The sequence below is a fragment of the Dermacentor albipictus genome, chromosome 1, assembly GCF_038994185.2.
Source record: "Dermacentor albipictus isolate Rhodes 1998 colony chromosome 1, USDA_Dalb.pri_finalv2, whole genome shotgun sequence".
Lineage (NCBI taxonomy): Eukaryota > Metazoa > Arthropoda > Arachnida > Ixodida > Ixodidae > Dermacentor > Dermacentor albipictus.
Genome location: NC_091821.1, coordinates 298,423,246 through 298,439,672, shown reverse-complemented (window position 1 = coordinate 298,439,672; position 16,427 = coordinate 298,423,246). Strand labels below are relative to the sequence as shown.

Below are 16,427 nucleotides of genomic sequence, written 5' to 3'. Positions count from 1 at the left end.
CACCCTATAGAACACAAACATGCCGTGGTACGCACTCTCCTGTCTCGTTGCGATGCGCTCTCGTCAACGCAAACTTTGAGGGAGCAAGAATTAACGAATGTGGCCACTCTTTTGCATAAGCGGAGTTACCCTGAGCACTTTGTCAATGATACGCAGCGCCGCATGCAAAAACCTCGTGAGAGCAAGGCCGAAAGGCCAGCTTCCTTTGTGTGCATTCCGTATGTCCGCGGTGTATCAGAAGCAGTGCGCAGGGCTTTACGGCCTTTAGGTGTTCGAACTGTGTTTAAACCCTCGTACACGTTGGCAAACGTGTTCCCGAAGCCAAAGGACCGCACACCTCCGGACGAACAAAGTGGTGTCGTCTACAAGGTCAACTGCTCGGACTGTGATGCCAGCTACATTGGCGAGACAGGGCGGCGACGTCGCACCCGTATCAAGGAACATCTAAGAGATGCTACGAAAGCCACCCATGCTACACGTGCCAAGACAGAATTGGTTGATCATTGTTTATCAAAGGGACACATGTTTGATTTTAACAATGTAACCACACTAGCACGGGAACACCGATGGGGCCCAAGAAAGTTCGTAGAATCATGGTTCATCCGTCGTAATCAATCTTCATGTAACTCTAACCGTGGCCCCCTGCCGGATGTTTACGGCACTTTCATAGATAAATAGGATGTATTTCTCATTTGCTGCCATTGTGTACTGACGATGCCACCCGCATAGGTGGCGAAACGTCTATGTTTTTGTTATACTTTGTTGTTGAGTAAAGCCAGTGTAAACAACACTTTGAAGCATGAGTTCCCCTGGCTTTTGGAACATTTTCTCATATATGTACGTGTCTTCTGTGAAAGTATAGTGAGTGGCGTTATGTCCCATTATTCTCTCCTGTGTGCTGTGTGTGGATTTTTAGGGCCTTAAATATAGGTGTAATTATTCAATACCAATTTGCCCAGCAAGATGTTATCGTAGATCATGAGCTTCCTCGACTTGAACGACTTTTCCCACTCTTAGCAACACGGCTTTCGAAAAGGTTTCTCATGTCAAAAGCAACTGGCTATTATTGCTCGTGAAATGCATACAAATTTAGACTCTAACCGACAGACTTACGCCATCTTTTTTAGATTTTCCAAAAGCGTTCGACAAAGTTCCACCTAGTCATTTACTACTTAAACTTTCCTATTTTAACTTCTCGCCCAATATCTTGAATGGATCGAAGGATTTATTGACTAATCGCACACAGTATCGGCACGCGGATTCTTTAACATCGTATAACACCCGAACTAACTTCTTTAAGTTTTCCTTCTTCCCGCGCACTGTAACAGATTGTAACAGCCTGCGATTATCACAATTGATAAACACTGCTTCTATTGAAAGCATGTGTCTTTATTATTAGGGTTATTACCATGTCGGCAAGCCATGTTACTGTTTTCTTTTTCTTACACGTGAATTTTGTTTCATACTTTCCACATCCTACCGGTTCTATTATTTTCAGTATTTTGCAGTGCTCCCTCGTTCCACTTCTGGTTCTTGATCTTTTATTTCTCTCTCTCGATCGTAGTTGCAAGTGCTCATATATGCGTGTGATACTGTTCTAATGTTTGTCAAGTTGCCTTTCTTCACCCTACCTTCTCTTAATCTTATTAGTCGACACCTTCATTTTAGTTTTCTTCTGATATTTACATATGTTGCATGGTATTTCCTTCTCGTGCATATATATATATATATATATATATATATATATATATATATATATATATATATATATATATATATATAATGAGAAGCCAACAAACACTGACACCAAGTACAACATAGGGGAAATTGCATGTGCTTAATAAATGAAATAAAGTAATGATAAATTAATGGAAATTAAAGTGGATGAAAAAACAACTTGCCGCAGGTGGGAACCGAACCCACAACCTTCGCATGTCGCGTGCGATGCTCTACCAATTGAGCTACCGCGGCGGCGTTTCCCCATCCACTTTCTTGGGTATTTATGTGTACTAGTAGAACCCTGGGAGTGTTAGCCAGCGCCCCCACTCACAGACCTTGGCGGCGGACGTGGAACGTCTTTTTTGCCGCAGGCGTCACGAGAACGTGAACTTTTTCGGTGAAGGGAACTGGTCAATAAACCCACATATGCTACCTGAAGGCATCAATGTTGCCGGATTCGAGACCCTCGTTATGTGATAAACGAGAAGAAAGGGGGTTAACCGAGGGACCCGATAATTATTAGTCATATAATGAGAAGCCAACAAACACTGACACCAAGTACAACATAGGGGAAATTGCATGTGCTTAATAAATGAAATAAAGTAATGATAAATTAATGGAAATTAAAGTGGATGAAAAAACAACTTGCCGCAGGTGGGAACCGAACCCACAACCTTCGCATATATATTTATATATATATATATATATATATATATATATATATATATATATATATATATATATATATATATATATATATATATATATAGGACACACTACCGACTCCTGGGGAACACCGGCAGTTACAAGTGGGGCAGGGGAAGTTAGTTAACTGGCGGCCCACCAAGCAGGAGGGGTAGAATACATAAATATTCAGGTATGCCCGTGTACACACACACACACACATACACATACATACATACACACACACACACACATATATATATATATATATATGTGTGTGTGTGTGTGTGTGTGTGTGTGTATGTATGTATGTGTATGTGTGTGTGTGTGTGCGCGCGTGTGTGTGTGTGTGCGCGCGCGTGTGTGTGTGTGTGTGTGAGTGTGTGTGTGTGTGTGTGTGCGTGTGTGTGTGTGTGTGTGTGTGTGTACACGGGCATACCTGAATATTTATGTATTCTACCCCTCCTGCTTGGGCCGCCAGTTAACTAGCTTCCCCTGCCCCACTTGTAACTGCCGGTGTTCCCCAGGAGTCGGTAGTGTGTCCTCTACTATTTTTATTTACAGTAATGACTTTATGAATACAACAATCAAACCCCGGCCCTCAGTCCTCAGCAGCCGCGAAGCAACTGACCACGGCGGCGGTCAGATCTGTGACGCTGCAGAGGGTGCTAAGAATACCTGGCTCCGGACAGGCCGCCATTGGAATCTGAACCTGGCAACGTTTAACGTTAGAACGTCATCTAGTGAGGCGAGTCCAGCAGTGTTATTGGAGGAATTAGAGGGTAGTAAATGGGATATAATAGGGCTCGGTGAGGTTAGGAGGACGAAAGAAGCATATACAGTGCTAAAAAGCGGGCACGTACTGTGCTACCGGGGCTCAGCTGAGAGACGAGAACTAGGAGTCGGATTCCTGATTAATAAGGAAATAGCTGGTAACATACAGGAATTCTATAGCATTAACGAGAGGGTGGCAGGTCTTGTTGTGAAACTTAATAAGAGATACAAATTGAAGGTGGTACAAGTCTATGCCCCTACATGCAGTCATGATGACGAGGGAGAAGTCGAAAGCTTTTATGAAGACGTGGAATTGGCGATAGGTAAAGTCAAAACAAAATACACTATACTGATGGGCGACTTCAATGCCAGGGTAGGCAAGAAGCAGGCTGGAGACAAGTCAGTGGGGGAATATGGCATAGGCTCTAGGAATAGCAGAGGAGAGTTATTAGTAGAGTTTGCAGAACAGAATAATATGCGGATAATGAATACCTTTTTCCGCAAGCGGGTTAGTCGAAAGTGGACGTGGAGGAGCCCGAATGGTGAGACTAGAAATGAAATGGACTTCATACACTGCGTGAACCCTGGCATCATACAAGATGTAGACGTGCTCGGCAAGGTACGCTGCAGTGACCATAGGATGGTAAGAACTCGAATTAGCCTAGACTTGAGGAGGCAACGGAAGAAACTGGTACACAAGAAGCCAATCAATGAGTTAGCGGTAAGAGGAAAACTAGAGGAATTCCGCATCAAGCTACAGAACAGGTATTGGGCTTTAACTCAGGAAGAGGACCTTAGTGTTGAAGCAATGAACGACAATCTCATGGGCATCATTAAGGAGTGCGCAATAGAAGTCGGTGGTAACGCCGTTAGACAGGAAACCAGTAAGCTCTCGCAGGAGACAAAAGATCTGGTCAAGAAACGCCAATGTATGAAAGCCTCTAACCCTACAGCTAGAATAGAACTGGCAGAACTTTCTAAGTTAATGAACAAGCGTAAGACAGCGGACATCAGGAACTATAATATGGATAGAATTGAACAGGCTCTCAGGAACGGAGGAAGCCTAAAACAGTGAAGAAGAAACTAGGAATAGGCAAGAATCAGATGTGTGCGTTGAGAGACAAAGCCGGCAATATCGTTACTAATATGGATGAGATAGTTCAAGTGGCTGAGGAGTTCTACAGAGATTTATATAGTACCAGTGGCACCCACGACGATTGTGGAAGCGAAAATAGCCTAGAGGAATTCGAAATCCCGCATGTAACGCCAGAAGAAGTAAAGAAAGCCTTAGGAGCTATACAAAGGGGGAAGGCAGCTGGGGAGGATCAGGTAACAGCAGATTTGTTGAAGGATGGTGGTCAGATTGTTCTAGAGAAACTGGCCACCCTGTATACGCAATGCCTCATAACCTCGCGCGTACCGGAATCTTGGAAGAACGCTAACATGATCCTAATCCATAAGAAAGGGGACGCCAAAGACTTGAAAAATTATAGACTGATCAGCTTACTGTCCGTCGCCTACAAAGTATTTACTAAGGTAATCAAAAATAGAATCAGGAACACCTTAGACTTCTGTCAACCAAAGGACCAGGCAGGATTCCGTAAAGGCTAGTCAACAATAGACCATATTCACACTATCAATCAGGTGATAGAAAAATGTGCAGAATATAACCAACCCTTATATATAGCTTTCATTGATTACGAGAAAGCGTTTGATTCAGTCGAAACCTCAGCAGTCATGGAGGCATTACGGAATCAGGGTGTAGATGAGCCATATGTAAAAATACTGGAAGATATCTATAGCGGCTCGACAGCCACCGTAGTCCTCCACAAAGAAAGCAACAAAATCCCAATAAAGAAAGGTGTCAGACAGGGAGATACGATCTCTCCAATGCTATTAACCGCATGTTTACAGGAGGTATTCGGAGACCTGGAGTGGGAAGAATGGGGGATAAAAGTTGATGGAGAATACCTTAGCAACTTGCGATTCGCTGATGATATTGCCTTGCTTAGTAACTCAGGAGACCAATTGCAATGCATGCTCACTGACCTGGAGAGGCAAAGCAGAAGGGTGGGTCTGAAAATTAATCTGCAGAAAACTAAAGTAATGTTTAACAGTCTCGGAAGAGAACAGCAGTTTACGATAGGTAGCGAGGCACTGGAAGTGGTAAGGGAATACATCTACTTAGGGCAGGTAGTGACCACGGATCCGGATCATGAGACTGAAATAACCAGAAGAATAAGAATGGGCTGGGGTGCGTTTGGCAGGCATTCTCAAATCATGAACAGCAGGTTGCCACTATCCCTCAAAAGGAAAGTGTATAACAGCTGTGTGTTACCAGTACTCACATATGGGGCAGAAACCTGGAGGCTTACGAAAAGGGTTCTGCTGAAATCGAGGATGACGCATCGAGCTATGGAAAGAAGAATGATCGGTGTAACGTTAAGGGATAAGAAAAGAGCAGATTGGATGAGGCAACAAACGCGGGTAAACGACATCTTAGTTGAAATAAAGAAAAAGAAATGGACATGGGCCGGACATGTAATGAGGAGGGGAGATAACCGATGGTCATTAAGGATTACGGACTGGATTCCAAGGGAAGGGAAGCGTAGCAGGGGGCGGCAGAAAGTTAGGTGGGCGGATGACATTAAGACGTTTGCAGGGACAACATGGCCACAATTAATACATGACCGGGGTAGTTGGAGAAGTATGGGAGAGGCCTTTGCCCTGCAGTGGGCGTAACTAGGCTGATGATGATGATGATGATGATGATGATGAATGACTTACCGTCCGAAGTATCTTCTAATATACGCAATTTCGGCGACTACAACGTGATTTCTGGCACTGTTACTAATATCACTGACCAAGAACTCCTTCAGGATGTTTTTAAAAGCAGTTAGGAATGGTGCGATGATTGGTTAATGGAACTTAACCCTGATAAATGTAAACACCTATTTTTCCACCACCGCCGTCATTCGCTTGATTTCCGATATGCAATAGCCAATATCCTCGTACAGTCAGTCCTATCACATAAATACTTATCCTATCACATACCCTATCTAATCATTTGCTCTGGGCCCCGCCCATTACTAATGTAATTTCGTCTGCTAATAAGATGCTTGGGTTATTTCGTTATCTGCGCCACGCCCTCAACACGCAAAATTACTAGCATTCAAAACTCTTCTCATATCGAAGTTAGAATGCGCATCACCCATTAGGAACCTGCATCACGCCTGCCTTAATAATGCACTTGAGTCACTTCAGAACAGAGGAGCCCATTTTATTCACTCTTCATATTCATACGACATCAATGTATCATCCTCGAAAGCGGAATCGGGTTTATTACAACTTCCACTCCGTCGCCGTATTGCCAGTCTTTGCTTATTTCACCCGTGCTGCATCTCATTCTTCTGTCGGCTTCAGCGCACCGAATGGGGCGGCCGGAGCAAAACCTGCCAACGCACGCAATCTCTAAGGCCATGCAGTGACCATCAGGTCTCATCCACCCGCCGCTTCATTTGTGGGGGCGGCGTGTGCTCACTGCCCGCCTTTCGTGAACCGATGCTATACAATGCCCTTACGCCATTCACAGCCTCTACCGCCAGAGAACAATGCTGCTCTCTTTGCCTCGCCACGGAATAAACCTGGACTGCTTAACAGATCCCATGAACTGCTGCTGCACGTGTCTATAGTGTGGCTTTTTCTTGAAGCGCTTCACTTCTATATATTCTTCAGTCACCCTACATGCGAGGGGGGCTGGCGTGGAGCCTGTGTAGTCGTCCCCAGCGCCACCGATGCAGGCTCTACACTGGGTGGGAAATAAGGGTGACGCGTGCACCCTAATGTGCCCGGGACCCGGGTGGTCATTCGGCTCTATGAAACCATGGACACCATGGCTGGCCGACGGCTGTGAATCGTGGCCGCGGCGGCCTTTCCTCAGCCGCATTCACATATATTTCTGGCTCGCGTCTGCCTTAAATCCACTGAAATCTCGTTGCCACCTTCGTCGCCTGGCAATGAAACGCTCAAGAGCTTTCATTGTATATTTAAGTGCTCCTATTGGTTAGTAAAAGCGATTTTATTGCCAGACATATGTGTAATCGCAACGCAGTTCTGTCAGTTATTTGCACCCTTCTGAAAGCACATGCGCTTCAAAAGTAGCAGTAGCTCCGATGAAGCACGTGCTCGTACAGACAAACTCAGCCTTCAACGCTGCTGCATCAGCACCGAAATTGATGACCTAATGGTTTGTATCATACGGTACTGGCGGAAGGCGCATATTTTTCTTTGCTGTAATGGCTGGTCACTGACGCCGGTGTGAGAATTGGTTGACATGCTGGCAAGAATCGACAGCCTCTAAGTGCTTCATGATTTTACGTTCACATTGTAAACGACGCTGCAAGCATCGCAAATCATAATCGGGCCCCTTACGCAGTAACTAACAAATACACTTTAAACGATAGCGCTGCATAATAAAGAATGAAAACAGGCCGAAAAAAAACCTTTTCGAAGGCTCCTTACCAATGCGGCATTACGATATTTCGCACATGAGTCCGGCTCTCCTCAGTCTCTGGGTAGAGGAGCTTCGAGTATACCAGGGCCGCCGGTGCACTCATTATGGAGGCTGTCACTAGATGGCCGGCACTCACCTGCGCATCATAGCAGAGGTGACACTTTTCGCTGTCACTGAGCTAAGGTCGAAGGTACACTCTCAGTCACATTTGAGATAATATCCCGCATGTAACCAGTATTTTTTTTATTTCAGTAGAAAAATAAGCATATAAACGGCCTTCAAAATCGGGCCTTAAAGGGACACTCAAGGCAAATACTGAGTGGACGTGGACAGTTAAAATACCATTTTGTAAACCTCGCAGGTCTTGTTTCGTGCCAAGAATATGACGGGACAAGTGACATTTTCTTTCGTCTTATTATGCAATGCAATTACCTTTTTATTAAGAAAGGTTGATGTATTAGTGACAGAATTATAATGAGTGTCTTCGCCGTCGGGCTAGTACCTGAATGTTGCGGGGGAGTCGTAAATTGTTTGATGCATTTGCCTCAATGTCTCGATTATTAAATCTCCGTTCGCGATAATACTGACGCCTTAGATGTTCTCGAGCATCAATCTATCACTTTAGCGTGGCTTAATATTTTCCTTTAGTGTCCCTTTAACCATGATCGACCCTTAAAAGGAAGAACCGCATATATGCAGTACTGTCAGAAATGGAACCAAGAGCGTTCGTCACAGCATGTCACGGTTCTCACTTCCCCACTCCCACCACCTGCAATGCCGCCTCCGCTATCACCTCCCTCTTGTCACCTTCATAGCCACCGACAAGGCCACCGGCGCCGCTTTTTCCCCCTCTCCCCCTATTTCCTGGCACTGCAGCACGCCGAGTCAAGGCAAAAGGGAAATGTAAGTGCCTTATAACTCGCGGACAACTTTTTGTGGCTATGAAGGGAAAGCGACGGGCGCGTGGCTGCTGCACAAGTATGACGGCGCCAAGTAGTCCGCCAGCGCTTGACGGTGCTTTTGGTTGCTCGGAACAGACGCTAAATCGACGCAGCTTCCACGTGTGACGGTTTCGCATTTCCCCAGACGCGGAAGCAAAAAGCCGGAAAATAATCAGACGTTTAAACTAATCGGTGTGTTCTTTTTTATTTAACTGTTGCTATTAAGGTGTTTGTTTTCTCTTCCCCAGCCTAAACTACTGCGAGATAAAACGTGGGACTTTTTTCAGGAGCGTGTTCACTTGTGCGCGCTTTACCTCCATAGCTTTCCCTTCGTAGTCTCAAAAAGTTCTCCGCGAGTGATAGAATATAACCCGAGAGAGAGAAAAAGGACGTGGGCCAGCACCTCCTAGATAGCAAGGCTGTGCACTCTGCTTTATGTCATCATGCTACTTGAACCGCAATTATCTTTGCCGAGTCCGGCGTGACGAAAGCGGCGACGTCAAAATCACCGCAGCTTGCCCGGGAGCGTCCCCACTAGATTCTATGGCACTGAGGTAAGGTAGTATGACTTCGCGGATTGAAGTGCACCGGCGTTGTGCTATCTACGAGGCGTTGATTGAGCAGGGGAAGGGGAGACGAAAGGAGTGCAGCAAGAGACAGCGTTCAGATCGGATCGGATCTTGCATATTTCAGTCCGTTCTCTTCCTTTCCCGCCTGCTGAGCGATGTTCAGGTGTCAGCCCCGCACTAGAAAGTTACCATGCGGTCAGGATGCTTTGCCTTTCCCTATCAACCAATATTTATCTCTGTGTAGTTGCGCTTTGTTGTGTTCGCACGTTTGAAGTGGCACGAGCTTCACGTGCGCTCTTGTTTCCGGCGCAGCAGCTCCCGTAGACCACCTCTAGAGACGACCGGGGGCGAAAGTCAAAATAACTCAGGAAAAAAATAGAAGTGCACAGTACAAAATTCACGGACTTCATTGTAGATATATCAGACCATAAGTTTAGTTATAAGTTGAAAAACTGAAGTGTCTGGCATAATAAGAATTAATTAGAAATCAGTGATTACCACACACCAAAGCACAAAAACGCAGACTTTAGAGACCCGCCACGTGAACACGACTTTGCCGAAATTCGTGGAAACCCGGAAGTAGAAGGCGGTTGTAGTGACGTCGATAATGGCGTCCATCCCAAAAATGTGGCATTGTATTTAACCGTCTAATTAATGGAAAGCAGATGCCTCGCATAGACTGCATAGCAGGGAGGATATGATGTCACTCCCTCCTCTCGCTTCTCTCCCGGCGCTCGCCTGCGCGCTCGCTCACTTGCTCCCAACAGCTGCGCACGAGCTCGTTAAATGCTCTCACGTCCGCACCGGGAAACAAGATGCGCTTCGTGTGCCGCTCGCTAGGGGGCTACGTACCACCAGGTGATGTCCGCAATAGGCATTAGTAAGAGGCGACTGGAGGACTGGTGGAAGAAAAGTAGGGAAACGACAAAAAACGGAGACGTACAAAAGCACAGTACGCAATAGGGGATCAGAAAATTTGGGCCTGGTAGTTCATAGTGTTTTTTTTTCATTGTTTAACCTAGGAAGGACATTAGGCAGTATAATAGCAAGAGCTTGGTGGCGCAACCCACCGTCCCGTTCCAAAGGGGACGCTCATAACATCCATCCATCCATCCAGGCTCGCTGTGCTCCCTCCTCGCCCGCATATCGTGCCAGGGAAAAGATGTTCGGTCGCTTAACTATAGTGAACTACATAGAAGGCTTTCTAGTGGCGCGACCGAAGCGTGCTTCCCTTGCTTGCCCCTGTCCCCGCTTGTGGTGAAAATAGCGGCGGCGCTGTCATTGCCCACTCTTGCCACTTGGTTCGCTCTGCGGCATGGCCGGCGTGACTTTTTTCCGTGTCGTCTGCTTGTTTATCCTCGTGAAACAGCTAAAGAAGCAGCGTCTACGCCATTGTTACGCACCAGGTTGCACAATTGGATATGCGCGTGTTCAAGAAAGTTTTAAGTTGTCTCTTTTTAAAGCCCCGAAAGACGAAAAACGATGAATTCTATGCGAGTGTAACCTCCATCGGCTTGACAAGCCGCTTGACGCCAATCGCGCTGTGCGCGAGTTGCACCATGAACCGCATTTTATTGCGCGAGACTACTTGAATGCCATCAATGGTATTAAAGTTCGAATGCCAAGGGAAACACCAGCGCTTGCCCCTTATGCGGTTCCGACAATTTTGCCCAACCTGCCTGCATATTTGACACGAAAAACTCACGCTCCGCAAAGCGGCGTTAATTTGCATTGATGGTCTTAGCTGTTACAATCTGAGAAACAAGGCATCTGACAGCTCATTAGACGATCTTCGGTGGACGATGGTGACGTCAGCAACCATAAGCCTACTAAAGAACCGAAATGACGATGGGCACAGCAGAGGGCACGGCACTTGTCAAGCTGGCAGGATGGCTAAACCACCGCTGCTACCTTTGCAGGCTGGTGCACAAACTTATGCAGTTTGTTGCAAAAGCGACAACAGACGCTTGATTGTCGTGCCGTGCCTTCGCATGTGAAGGTCTATTGTGGTGGACTGTTGGTCGACATTATTGCTATTGTTAACTTCAGGGGATGTAGAGGAAAACCCGGGCACGAACGCTGCTGAATTGTTACAACAAATCTTGGATAATCAGAAGGAATCTGATGACAAGATCAACACGATTAGAAAAGAAGTCGCTGAACTTAATATGAAGGCGGAAAGAATGAACAGGCATCTCATGGCCGTGCAGGAAATGCAAAAGAAAATTGACAGACTAGAAAACATAGTTCAACAACAAGCTGAACGACTAGCGGTTTATGAAAACAGAAGCAAAAGAAATAATCTACTAGTTTTCGGTGTTCCCGAGGCCAGAACTGAGAAGGAAACAGATTTGAACAGATTTGCGGAAAGTTGTCGATAACATTCTCGAAAGCTTGTTGGGGGTAGACACTAAATCGATAGAAAGAATTCTTCGCATTGGTAAACAAAGAAAAGGCGGGTAAGACCAGTAATTATGAAGTTCACGGATTATCGCGAAAAAGAGACAGTGATGCGCAACTGTAAAACACTAAAGGGCACTTTTAGTATCAACAGTGACTACTCAAAAGAGAACGTTGATCTGAGAAATAAATAATGGGAAAGTAGTGCGCCGGACCGAGCTAAGGGGGAACGGGTATCACTGGTGTATGATAAACTAAAGCTAAATGAACGCATGTTTGTTTGAGATCAAGAGCAAAATGAATGGCGTCTGTACAAAAGCCGGAGTGACAAAATTGATAAACACGAAACAACTCTAACAGCCAGTACGCATGACCGGCATGAATCCTTTGACTCGGACAGTTCTTCCAGCAGTTCAAGAAAACCGCCCCACTCATAGTTCCGAATTATTGTCCAAAATGCTCGTAGCATCGTTAATAAAGTCACAGAACTAGAATATATTCTACTGGCGCATAGTCCCCATGTAATATTACTTACAGAAACATGGCTGCGTGAGGGAATACGCAGTGATTGCATTGTCACTTTCGGGTACAAATTCTTTAGGTGGGACAGAGATTCACGAGGTGGTGGTGCTGCCGTCATAGTTAAAAATTCCGTCCAAGCTTCTACGATTGAATGTAATGTTCCCGAAAGTGCATGGTGTAAGCTTACATTCGAAAGCAGAATGTACTTCATTGGCGTAGTATACAGACCACCTGTGTCATCCCCAGCGTTTCTGGATCTGCTAAGCGAATTCTTGGTTGACCACGTTAACAGGAACACAAGGCTGAGAATGGCTGTAGACTTTAATTTTCCGCACATTAACTGGCGAAGTTTATTGCACGGCGAGGCAGAAACAGTTAGCTCGCAGGAAAGCTCTTGGAAATAAAATTTTGTCATGGCTTGGAACAAATTGTGCAAGAACCAACCAAGGTTACAGAAAAATCAGTCATAATTGGATCTTGTTTTCCTATCGCACAACATAATAGATTATGCATTAGATATATTGGAGGGCATATCAGACCATACAATATTGTCTTTAAACATACCGACCAGTGTGTGCAGTGTATAGGGATACCGTTTCTCCCCGTAAAAGTAAAAGACTTTAGAAATGCAGATGACGCCACCATCATCGATTTTTTAGAATTACAGTCTAGTTACTTCGAGCAGGCATCAAAGTGCGAGTCTGTGGAGCGACTGTGGCAAAGATTTAACAATAGCACCACAACTTGCGTCGATCGCTTTGTTTCAACTCGTATTAAGAAAACGCGCAAACGAAACCTCTGGATAACACGCAGCATTATCCATATCAAACGGAAAATTAAAAGACTACGAAAACAGTGAGTGAGAGCGATGGAAGTTGCAGCTATAAAAATTGAGATGAAAGAAGCTCTTGTGAAATCGAAAAAAACAGCTATTTGATCACACGCTTGCCAACTTTTTTAAAAGTTCTCCACACAAATTTTGGCGTTTAGTGAAAGAAAGGAGAAAATTGAACAGATCGAACATGGAGGAAACGTCCTGACACGAGTTGAAGACTTAGCTGATATTTTCAATCGCTTCTTTCAGTCTGTTTATACAACAGACAAATGTGATAAGATAGGCGAATACATGAACGGCGACATGAGGACTGCAATGGAACCAGTTAGTATCAGCCGTGAAGGTGTTTTACAATTGCTGCTTGAAATAGACACGAAGAAGAGAAGCGGACCGGATGGTATTTCGACTGAATTTTTGAAACGATATGCCGAATGGGTTTCCTTTTACTTAGAGATAATATTTGCGAAGTCAATTGAAACTCATTCGCTTTCCCAAGACTGGCGCAATGCAATAGTAATCCCTGTTTTTAAAAATGGCAACCGCACGCAAGTAAACAATTACCGACCCATATCCTTGACGTCAGTTTGCTGCAAGGCCCTAGAACACGTTATTACAAAGCATATTATTAGTTTTCTTGACACTAACGAGTTACTTTCGACAATCCAGCATGGATTTAGGAGTGGCCTTTCTACGGTGACACATTTAGCAGAGACGCTCCATGATTTCTACTCGAACATGGATGCACCCATACAAACAGACGTAATAAGTGTTGATTTTAGGAAAGCTTTCGATAAGGTTTCTCACCGTGAATTGCTTTTTAGGCTCGATAAAATAGGAATAGGTAAAGAAGTAATACAATGGATAGAGGCCTATTTATCTATGCGTCTACAGTCTGTAAGGATTGAGGATTGCATTTCAAGTCTATTGCGTGTGTACTATGGGGTTCCCCCAAGGTTCCGTTTTGGCACCAATACTGTGTTTGTTGTTTGTTAATGATATCGGTGCACTAGTTTAACCGACTGCTAAAATGAAAGTTTTTGCTGATGATTGATTTATTCCCCAATAGGTTGTGAAGCTCACCAAATTAATCTGAATAGACGTTTACAGGCATTAGACGAGTGGAGTTTAAAATGGGACATGGAAATAAACTATAGCAAAACAACATTTACGCGTATTCGCTCAAGTAGGAGCGAACTTTCCTTCATATACCACATCGGAAACCATCCTCTCAATAATGCAGCTTCTTTCAAATACATAGCAGTCAGTATTATGCACACATTGCAATGGCATACACACATTGATAATATGAGTTCCAAGGGAAACCAAAAACTATACTTTTTAAAGAAAAAACTAGAATGCGCTACACGGGACGTGAAATTAACAGCCTACAAAACTTTTGTACGACAAGTCTTGGCGCACGCTTGTGTTGTGTGTGGTGCCCTCATCAGAAAGTCCCGAAAGCAAAAACAGAAAGAATACAAAGATTGGCAGTCCTTTTCATATGCTCAAAATACCGACGCATATAGTCAGTTACAGCTTTGTTAAAATCTTGTGAACTAGAGCCTCTGGAGCAAAGTAGACGGAAGCACAGGCTAAATTTTCTTTTTAAAATCATGAGTGGGGGCAGAGAGAGAGAGAGAAGGGAAGAAGGAAAGGCAGGGAGGTTAACCAGTCTGAGTCCAGTTTGCTACCCTACACGTGGGGAGGGAATGGGGAGTGAAAGAGAGAGAGAGAACTTAAGTGTAGGATGTCTATAGTCGGGCACTCAAGTCTGTTGCCTTCAGGTAATGAAAAAGCGCTCGAACTGCTTTCTGCGCTAATGAACTGTGGTGCCAGGCTCCCAAGATCTTCGCTTCCATAAATAGCCTGTCATTCAGTCTATTCAAGGCACACTGGAGAGTCTCACGCTGAGTATCGAAGCGAGAACAGTGGCACAGAAGGTGACTGATGGTCTCTGCACACTTGCACTTAGCGCACATTGGTGAATCCGCCATTCCAATACAATAGCTGTAGGAGTTGGTGAATGCTACTCCTACCCACAGCCGACACAGCAGTGTTGCGTCACGTCGTGGAAGATTCGCTGGTAATTTAAGTTTCAGTGATGGGTCAAGGCTCTATAAACGACACTTGAGTTCTGTGGTGTATGCCAGTAACTTAACGTGATGGTACGAGCGAGACTAGGAAGCTCTTTTGCAGCGTCGACACTCGTTAAAGGTGTAAGGAGTGTCAGTGAGCCAGCCTGGGCACGTCGGGCAGCGTCATCGGCGAGGTGATTACCGACGATACCACAATGTCCCGGCAGCCACTAAAATATGATATGTCCTCGTTCGGAAGCACAATGGCAGGTTTCGTTGATTTGTTACACCCGCTGTTCATGAGTGGGTGAACAAAAATAAACAAGGATCTATATCCACAACCTCCAGGAAGGAGTTGCGATCGTCCCAACAATACCAGACCTATTCAACCTTATCTAACACGTGCTGATGCTTTTCGTTTCTCTTTTTTCCTGACACGATTGAAATGTGGAACCGATTGCCTAATGCAGTTGTGAGCAACGAGGGCTCTGCCGAATTTGAAAATGGTTAGATACTTTCTTTTGCGAGGATATATACTAAATTTGTGCTACAAGCATTTTTTATTTTTCTTTCTATAACTACTGTTCTTTGCTCCTTTCTTTCCTCGTTGTTGCTGTTAACTACCAATAGTGTCAGTGAATTTGTATGTTACATAGAAAGAAAATTATGTATCATGTATTCTTCACACATCACCCTCCCTGTAATGGCACCAAGAACGGGGTTGACAGTATCAAATAAATAAATAAATCTTGTCAAATGCGTCATTGGTTAAAACGCTCAAGCGAAACTTGCAAGCTCGCTTTTCACAGATGAAGATCAGACTGCTAGTTCGTACAAGCAGCACTAGGTGATTGACTTTTTGCTTGATGAGGGAGATCTTGAAAGCGCCGAAGGTTCGCTTGATAGCAGCTCTCTAATTGTACCGGATCATCATCATCATCATCATCATCGGCGGCGGCGGCGGCGGCGGCGGCGGCGGCAGCGGCAGCAGCAGCAGCAGCAGCAGCCTTTACAGAATCCTGCCCGGTCCTTTGGTTGACAGAAGTTCCTTATTCTATTTGCGATTACCTTAGTAAATAATTTGTAGGCAACAAAGAGTAAGCTGATCGGTCTATAATTTTTCAAGTTTTTGGTGTCCCCTTTCTTATGGATTAAGATTATGTTAGCGTTCCTCCAATATAACAGTGCGCTCGACGTCATGAAGCATTGCGTATACAGGGTGGCCAGTTTTTTTAGAAGAACCTGCCCACCATCCCTCATTAAATCTGCTGTTACCTGATCCTCCCCAGCTGCCTTCCCCATTTGCATAGCTTCCAAGGCTTTCTTTAGTTCTTCCGGCGTTATTTGTGCGTTGTCAAGTTGCTCTAGACTATTCTCTCTTCCATTATCGTCACG

The 16,427-nt window shown here is 44.8% G+C and overlaps 1 protein-coding gene across 5 annotated transcripts in view; it reads right to left on the bottom strand.

Annotated features, from left to right (window-relative positions):
- LOC135916819 (uncharacterized transporter YutK-like) overlaps positions 1-16,427 on the bottom strand; it is a 511,079-nt gene that overhangs the window by 171,727 nt on the left and 322,925 nt on the right. For all 5 annotated transcript variants that reach the window (XM_070531469.1, XM_070531470.1, XM_070531473.1 and 2 more), the window contains one exon: positions 7,699-7,826. In XM_070531469.1, the coding sequence (XP_070387570.1) occupies positions 7,699-7,826 (128 nt within the window). The remainder of the gene's footprint in view (positions 1-7,698; positions 7,827-16,427) is intronic.